General features: G+C 34.0%; 1 protein-coding gene across 1 annotated transcript; it reads left to right on the top strand.

Annotated features, from left to right (window-relative positions):
• The first annotated feature begins 4286 nt into the window (after positions 1 to 4286).
• LOC107791386 (ABC transporter I family member 6, chloroplastic) lies at positions 4287 to 8949 on the top strand. Its single transcript, XM_016613443.2, has 6 exons — positions 4287 to 4701; positions 5747 to 5797; positions 6230 to 6451; positions 6579 to 6701; positions 7511 to 7687; positions 8298 to 8949. Exons 1-6 carry the CDS (start codon positions 4399 to 4401, stop codon positions 8382 to 8384), a joined length of 963 nt encoding a protein of 320 aa, XP_016468929.1. The 5' UTR covers positions 4287 to 4398; the 3' UTR covers positions 8385 to 8949.
• The last annotated feature ends 408 nt before the right edge of the window (positions 8950 to 9357 follow it).

Raw genomic sequence — 9357 nt, 5'->3', positions numbered from 1 at the left:
ATTTGGTCGCCCCCTTTTAACTTATACCCGTTTTATTTTTTTATTTGCATCCATACACATTTTTTTGTTAAAAGCATTTTAAAAAGATGATTTTGTCCTTCAGGACAATTGACAAAACTGTGGATTGCAACACAACACTTCAGCATGTTTTGGTATGAAGTTTCAGCAAATGAACGAAATAACTTCAGCATGTATTAGAAAAAACTCATTAGAAAATTACATACTGCAAGACAAAAACTTAAGCATGTTTAGTCTGAAGTTTTAGTAAATAAACTAAAAAACTTAAGCATGTTTAGTTTGAAGTTTTAGTAAATAAACTAAATAACTTAAGCATGTTTAATCTGAAGTTTTAGCAAATGAACTAAATAACTTAAGCATGTTTAGTCTGAAGTTTTAGCAAATGAACTAAATAACTTTAGTATGCATTAGCAAAAACTCATTAGAAAATTACATACTGCAAGACAAAAACTTATGCATGTTTTAGTTTGAAGTTTTAGCAAATGAATTAAAAAGCTTAAGCATGTTAAGTCTGAAGTTTTCGCAAATGAACTAAATAACTTCAGCATGTTTAAACTGAAGTTTTAGCAAATTAACAAAATAACTTTAGCATGTTTAGATTGAAATTTCGGATAAACAACGGTGTTGGTATAAAAATAGTAGCATTCTTCTTGCCAAGTTCCCCATTACTGTTGTTGGCATTTTCAGTTGCTTTCTTGGCATTATATTTTGAGTCTTTAGAACATATAGACCCTTCATGGCTAATTCTGTGTTTGATAACAAAGATTTCTTTTCTCACTATTTGTCCCTCTAATTTCTTCTTTTCTACTTGTAGGGTATTTGGTTTGATTTCTTGATTTGTGCTTGAAACTGCAAGAGGAGTAGAAGTACTAGCGCTCTTACCTAGAACCGTCAATATGAGTTTGGCCGGTTGGGCCAGCCCAGCCCGTTATTTAGCAGGGCTGGGCTAGAATTTTTGGAGCCCGTTTAAAAACAAGGCTTTTAAGCCCAGCCCGAGTAAGCCCGTGGCACGTGAGGCTTGACTGAGGCCGGATCGGGCCGGCCCGTGGGCCTAATAAAATATTTATTTAAAATATATAAAAAATAAAAAGTATACTGCCTTTAGAGATGGAAAGTCAGAATTGGATCTTTACTAAGATGAACCAAAACTTGATCTTGAGAAGTTTCAAGAGATGATGTTGTCATGTATTGGAAGGACCATTCTAGAAAATATCCCGATCTTTCAATGATGGTGCGTGATGTACTTAGCATTCTTATTACCATTGTACCATCGGAATCAACATTTAGCATTGGTGGCGTGTTCTTACAAAGTACAGAAGTTGCATTTATTATGAAAATGTTCAAACACTTGTTACTACTCGAAATTGGCTGCACAGGTTTTCCCGAACTCAAACTGGTAATATTTTTTTATGTGAATTTAAATATTATTAATTTTTAAAATTTAATTATTTTAATATTTAACTAATTAATATTGCATATGAATTGTAGATGAAAGTGAAGATGTTAAGACAACCTTGTCACAAGCGGATTCAAATGTGTTTGATGAAGATGATGTGTTGGATATCTCATAAGCATCATGAACATTCTCTTGAATAGTTTGTTTTAAGTTTTGACTTTTAGTGGATGAAATATAGTCCTGTCTTTTACTTTTTTTATTATTTACTGTATAAAATTATATTTTTAAAAATGATGGGCCGGCCCGTGGGGGCCCGCCGCCCACATAGGGCTGGGGTGGGCTGACCATTATAAGGCCCATCAAAATGGTGGGCTAGCCCAGCCCGTCAATTGCTAAAGCCCACGTGGGTTGGGTTGGGCTAGCCCGGCCCGGCCCATATTGACAGCTCTACTCTTACCCATTTTCTTTTTTACCCGAAAATTAAGAGAAAGGAAAGGCTTTTGTAATGGAAGGGAAAAGAAGGCAAATTTGTTATGGGTGTAATTGTCATATTATTACGGAATTTTTTGTCAGTTGGCTACTAAATCAATAACTTTTAAAAATAGGATACAGGTTAAAAGGTGGCACAAATATAGGGTACGACTATAAATCCTCCCTGTAAATTTATTATTTCTAAAAAATGAGACCCTGAAATTTGGGGGCCTAAGACAAAAGCCTTACTTGGATGTACATTACAGTCGAACCTGCCCATAAGGCAAGCGGAGATAAACTTCAAGACCATTCACTTGAGTTATTTGTGATACTTAACCCAAAAAGAGCAGTATAAGAAATTAAAATAGCACGGTCTAGCCAGTTTTCGGACGGGTCATTCAAAATAGCCAATGTTTGTCAAGTCATTAAAAAATAGCCACTGTTTTGCTGCAACAGAGACCGGTCCAGCATAATATACTGGAGTTCGGTGCACCTGTGTATGAACTTCTAGCATATTATGCTGGACCAATATATTATGTTGGACCAGTATATTATACTGGAACTCCAGTATATTATGCTGGAGTAACTTTTCTGGATTTTGAACAGTGTTTTCGTTCAGATTTATCTTTATATGAAAAGTAGCTAAATTTCGATTACTTTTGAAACTGTGCATATTTTTGAATGACCACTTATAAATCTGGCTATTTTTGAATTTCTCTCATATAAGAAAGTCCAATGTTCTGCGGCGGTCTCCCAAAAATAGTAAAAATTGCACGGGGTACCCTATTTGGTCGTCCCCATTTAACCTATACCTATTTTTTTTTAAATTTTTAACTTGTACCCACTTTTTAAACAACTTCAACCCCATTTCTCCTCCTCTTTCTCCTCCTTCGTTTTCGTTTTCATCTTCTTCTTCTTCTTTCTTCTGCTGTTGTTGGTGCTGCTATGAAACATCAGTTCATGGGATGATTGTCATAAGTATATTTATCAGATTATTTAAAAATAAATTATAAATAATTACGTAAGTTAGTAGACAATAATTTGTGAATATTTTCACGTACGGGAAGTTTAAGGTCACACTTAGTGATTCTTTTCATGATAATTCTGTTCTTTTCACATTTATTGTTTTCAAAATTTATGATTTAGATATTATTGGCAATCTGATTATTTATCTAGTATATTAGAAAGCTTTTTCAAAAACTTCAGCTTATATAGTGCTGAAGTTTTTACAAATGAACTACATAACTTTAGCATCTTCTGTTGAAGTTTTTGAAAAAGCTTTATGACAAAAAAACTTCAGTTTATTTAGTGCTGAAGTTTTTATAAATGAACTAAATAACTTCAGCATCTTCTGCTGAAGTTTTTGAAAAAGCTTAATGACAAAACTAATGAATCCAGGACAAAAAAACTTCAGCTTATTTAGTGCTGATGTTTTACAAATGAACTAAATAACTTTAGCATCACAAAATTTCAGCTACTAGAATGCTTAAGTTCAGCAATTACAAATAAATTCAGCTAAAGCATGCTGAAGTTCAGCAAATAAAGAACAAAACTTCAGCTACTAGAATGCTTAAGTTCAGCAATTACAAACAAAAACTTCAGCAAATAGAGAACAAAACTTCAGCTACTATGCTTAAGTTCAACAATTACAAACAAAAACTTCAGCAAATAGAGAACAAAACTTCAGCTACTATGCTTAAGTTCAGCAATTACAAATAAAAACTTCAGCACACTTGGTTTACTTCAGGCCCATCTGCTAGAATGTTGAAGTTTTGCGTGATTGACTTTGCTACTTCAGCCCCATCTACTAGAATGTTGAAGTTTTGCGTGATTGTCTTTGCTACTTCAGCCCCTTATGCTGAAGTTACGCGAAAAAGTGGGTACGCTTGTAATTTTTTGGAAAGGGGGCACAAATTAAAACGTGACCCAAAAAGCGGTTATAGATGCAAATGCCCCAAAAAATATAAGTCAAACAAAGCCCAACAAGACCCAAAAAATACGTTAAAATAGCACGGTCTTGCTAGTTTTCGGACTGGCTATTCAAAAATAGCGTGCGTTTACCAAGTCAATAAAAAATAGCCACTATTTTGCTGCAATAGAGACCGGTCCAGCATAATTTACTGGAGTTCGGTATGAACTTCAGTATATTATAATATACTGGACCGGTCTAGTATATTATGCTGGATCGGTATATTAGACTGGAACTCCAGTATATTAGACTGGAACTCCAGTATATTGTGCTAGAGTATTTTTTCGAATTTTAAAAAGTATTTTCGTTTAGATTTATCTTTACATAAAAAGTGGCTAAATTTTGATTACTTTTGAAATTATGGCTATTTTTGAACGATCACTCGTAAATTTTTTAATTTCTCCCGAAAAATACACTGGCACCGCCCAATGTACTCCGGGCTCTATTTTTATTGTTTTTTATTTCCTTTTTTTCCCCTGAATAAAGCGTGCTTGATTTCCATCAGAAGTCATTAAATCGATTCCAATTTGTCAAACTTCTTCCGATGGCCGTTTTCAGTCCGAGCTGTTCTTCAACTTCCCCACTCCTCTCCTTCAAATCCTCGCCGTCAAATTCGCCGTTACCCAACGTCTCTTTGTTCCCTTCTAATCGCCGTAGTTTTTTCCGAATTCGGTCCTCTCTCAGAGTGAAAGCAGCCGTCAGCGTCGAGTTTCCGTCGTCTTCCGCCACCGACCGCGGGGATGACTCGCCGAAGATTTTGCTTGAAGTGAAGGATCTCTCCGCCGTCATAAAGGAGTCAAAGCAGCAAATTCTCAAAGGCGTTAACCTCACTGTCCGCCAAGGCGAGGTATTCAAATTCAATGTATACAAGTTAGCTGTATTTGATAATTCTACCTAAGTTATTAGCTATACGTGACGGTTCAGTTAGCTGTGCTTGATTATTCGACTGATTAGCTATATTTGAAAATTTACCAAAGTATTGGCTAGATAGGATAAGCTTACAGAAGTTTTTTTTAGTTATGTGTGAATTTTGATTGGTGGTTCTATGGCAGTATTAGCTATATTTGATGGTTCGTTTAGCTGTGATTGATCTGTTAGCTATATTTGATGATTCTATTAAAGTATTGTCTATATTTGATAAATTGACCGAAGTGGTTTTAGCTACAATTGGTAATTATACCGAGTTTTTAGCAATATTTGGTAATTCTACCTCAGTTTTAGCTATATTTGATGATGTTTCGGAAGCTTTTAGCTATATTTGACAGTTCTACCAAAGTTTTTAGCTATATTTGATAATTCTACCGAAGTCTCTAGCTATATGTGAAAAATTTACTGAAGTTATTCTTTATTTGACAATTCTACTGAGGGTTTTCAAGCATTTTTGATAATTTTACCTCAGTTTTTAGCTTTACTTGATAATTCTACCGAGGGCTTTAGTTATACTTGATAGTTTAACCGAAATTATTAAGTATTTAGGTGTTTTGGATTAGTAGGAATATAGTTTTGTGTATTGGTTGCTAATTTAATTTAGTGATTTATGTTGGTCTTTTTGGAACCTGGAAAGTTGGGAGAAAATTTGGGTATAGCTACTTTGAGAAATTGGTAGTTACTGCATAAATGGTTAAGTGAAGAGATTAACAACATTTTTCTTTTTCTTTTTTTCTTATTCAATTTGGTACCTTTTTGTATTTGGAGAAATTAGTAGTAATTGGATATTTGGTTAAACAAAGGAGATTAACCGACAATTTTGCTTCTTCTTCTTATTCAATTTTGTTTTGCTTATTAATTTTCATTATTTTTCGACGGAATGTAACCTTAGCCAATCCTTTTGGTACAACCATAGGTAGATTCGAATTTTCCAGGTTCTGATTTTGCTTATCATATTGAAATAGGTACATGCTGTAATGGGTAAGAATGGTTCTGGAAAGAGCACTTTTGCCAAGGTGAGTGATTTTCTCTTGCTTTTCCAGGTTTTGATGATTATGCTTTTAGACTTTAGTGACCTAGTTCTTTACACTTTGGAATAGTAGAATTGAGTATTTTTAATTGATCTTGGTCCTTGGATGATATTATTTGTGCATAAACTTTTTCTTAGGATATTCTATGTTTCTTCCTCTTCCTTATATTTAATAACTAAAGATAAAATCTTTTTTTTCTTGAATGATCTATTCGGTTGACCCTAGCATTATCTCGTTCTATTGAATTGGATTTTAGTTTTAAGATTACTTAGTTTTACTCCATGTCTCATTGCAAAAGTTTTTGAAGTCATAATTATACTCCATGTCTCATTGCAAAAGTTTTTGAAGTCATAATTACTATTTGAAATGAAGTGTTGTTCCTTGATAAAAGGTTTGGTATTGATTGAACTGTGATAGGTTCTTGTCGGGCATCCAGATTATGAAATTACGGGAGGCAGTGTGTCATTTAAAGGTGAGAATCTAATTGAAATGGAACCCGAGGAAAGATCTCTTGCCGGTCTTTTTATGAGCTTCCAGTCCCCAGTTGCCATACCTGGCGTTAGCAATATTGACTTTCTTAACATGGCATATAATGCTCAAAGAAGGAAACTTGGACTGCCAGAGTTGGGACCAATCGAGGTATCTACTCGCGACCTTCATGTTGTATAAATACTAGTGCACACCATAAGAATTTTACGTATTCTTGTTTCCCAAGTAGAAGAGGCAGATCAGTAAACTTCTATTCTTGGATTATTTTCATGTGTAGTTTTATGGGTACGTTGCGCCGAAGCTTGAACTTGTCAACATGAAGATAGACTTCTTGAATAGAAATGTAAATGAAGGATTCAGTGGTGGAGAAAGGAAGCGCAATGAGATTTTGCAACTAGCGGTATTGCATGTTCCCTGTTTTTCTTTTCCAATCATAACTACGACATCCATGTTTTTTATATGTGGTTGTTGTTTAGTGCGTATATAATATGACCAAGAGTCTATTTAGCCAATTTTTTGGTAACTGTATGATTATGACTTAGTTCTTTAATATACTTCTGAAGTTTCTCTTCATTGTTTAGATTAGCTTGTTGAAGTTATAAAACTTTGTTATTGGATTATATATTTATGGAACATACTATAATATGCATCTGACCAAGGTGACTCAATAAAATTGGCGGTCTAAAGAAAATGTTTAATTGAAGCCTTCAGTAAAACATATGTAAGATACACACGAAAAAGTTATTTTTCTCTTTGTTCCGTACTTTTTATTTATAATGTAGTATTCGTACAAGTCATAATGCCTTTAAATTCACATAATAATATTATTATTTATATTGTTAACAATTAATTCAAGTTAATAAGATGTTAGCCATATATTTGCAATACATTACATTGGATCTTATTGTGAAAATCTTTATTTACTAATATGAATATTGGGTAGTTTAAATCGAAGTTTTAAAGCATTTCTTCTGTTAAAAAATAGGTAGTCTTTCTTTCTTTTTTATAAAATTTTGTACTTTTTTTTCCCTACAAACTTCAATATTATCTAGGCGAAAATAAAATCACAAAATTCACTTTCAAAATTTGTTGGGGCCTTCAAATTTTGGGGGCCCTCAAACAAAGGTTTTACTAGCCTCTCCTTGAGCCACCCGTGCACTTGACAGAAAGTAATTGTTAAAGCTTTCTAACGTTTCTTGGTTGATACAGGTTCTTGGGGCCGACTTGGCAATATTGGATGAGATTGATTCTGGTTTAGATGTTGATGCACTTCGAGACGTAGCAAAGGCAGTAAATGGACTTTTGTCGCCAAAGAATTCGGTGTTGATGATTACTCATTACTTACGATTATTAGAATTTATCAAGCCAACCTATATTCATATCATGGTAAGCAAGTTGCAACTGAATTATGTAAAACAACATAGAAACAGGTTGACCACTAGATTTAGTTTGTGATAAGATGTAAATCACTAAAAGTAGAAGAGAGTTGATGCCATCATTACGAAACCACAAACTGTTTTCCTTTCCACTTAAGAGTTTCTAAAGGCAAGCAAAACTGTTCAAGAGGTAGAATAATATTTTGCTAAATAGAATTGGTTTTTTTCATGTGATCTGCATTCTCTAATCTCAGTAATTTAGGTTGCATCAAAACTACTCCGAGGACCTTGCAGCATAGATGATAAGTACTAATATGTTATGTATTATAGCTTAGCTGCAAAAGATGATTTTCAGTAATCTGCTTTAATTTAGTGTTGGTATGGTTCTGATGGTACTCATGGTAAAATATTATATTTGGATTGTCTAGAGTCTCTATTTCTTGCTTGATCAACGTTTGCCTTTTGTCAGCTTTGTGTTTGGCCCTGTCACTGCTAAATAGTAAATGGTGCCCAAGTATATTAGTCTCTTTAATGATAAGTTGTTATGTTATACATGTTTTTTTACTCTTCCTTTTAATTAGTTTAGTTATCACTAGGTAATTTGTCATTTCCCTTTCCAGGAGAATGGGAGAATTGTGAAGACCGGAGACATATCAATAGCTAAAGTTCTGGAGAAAGAAGGCTACAAAGCAATTTCTGCCGCATAGGGGCTGCCATGAAGAAAGGCCCATGACAATGATGAATTTTCCAGCTTTTCGTGTCAGTTTCCATAGCAAAATTTGTTAATGCTCCCTTTGTCCATGGAGCCAGATTTGACACTTAACTTATTTGAGACAGTGACAATGAGTGATCTTCCACTTTGCTCATCAAATTACTCCGAAGATGTCAATACTCGAGATGTAAGAGTAAGAATAAGCCATATCCCCTGGTGTCGGCGAAAAGGGAAGTTGGACGCCATGGGATTGAGTCATAAACTTCTTGTATTTTGTTCCTACTCCAGTATCTTTTTAGTTCTTTTTGTTTTTCTTTTATGGGGGGGCGATTGATATGTCATAGAGTAGTCTATGCATCTTCTTTAAAATGAGCCTGATGCTGTAATTTATGTATTTTTAGAAGAGCATCAATGCTGTGGACGACTTTTTACCTCTTAATTCAATTAGGGACAATTGTTTTCTTGGTCCCGCAGTTATTAAAAAAGTTCTTAGTTGCTTCTATAATATGCGTAGAAGCTCCTTTAACCAATTATCAGAAAGCATAAATGTTTTTGGTCTCTATTACCGCGTTTCTTAAATTTATTAATCCTATAACGTAAAGTAAGCGCACTGAGTTAACTTTATTCAATACAAAATATAATGTAATATGATGTAGTTTAATAATTATAGCACGTTGATTTATTTATTGTTGGAGGAACCTAAAGTACACTATTTTATTAGGGAAAATGATATTTATAGCTTGTTGCTTTATTTGTGACATCAGAATTAGCAAAAGCTATTAACTTTCTTTCCTTGGCTCATTACCCTGTGTTCCCTCCTCAAAGTTCAATAAGGTCGGGGGTTATTTGGGTGAAGTGGCATTTCGGCCTAATCAAGGAATCCATTTTACTATTGCAGCTGTTAAGTTCACAAAAGCTTAGTTAATAAAGGGATAAATCTGAACAAGTATTTGAATATGCTCCAAGTA

Source organism: Nicotiana tabacum, chromosome 11, assembly GCF_000715075.1.
Source record: "Nicotiana tabacum cultivar K326 chromosome 11, ASM71507v2, whole genome shotgun sequence".
Taxonomy (NCBI): domain Eukaryota; kingdom Viridiplantae; phylum Streptophyta; class Magnoliopsida; order Solanales; family Solanaceae; genus Nicotiana; species Nicotiana tabacum.
This window is presented reverse-complemented; position numbering and strand designations above follow the sequence as displayed.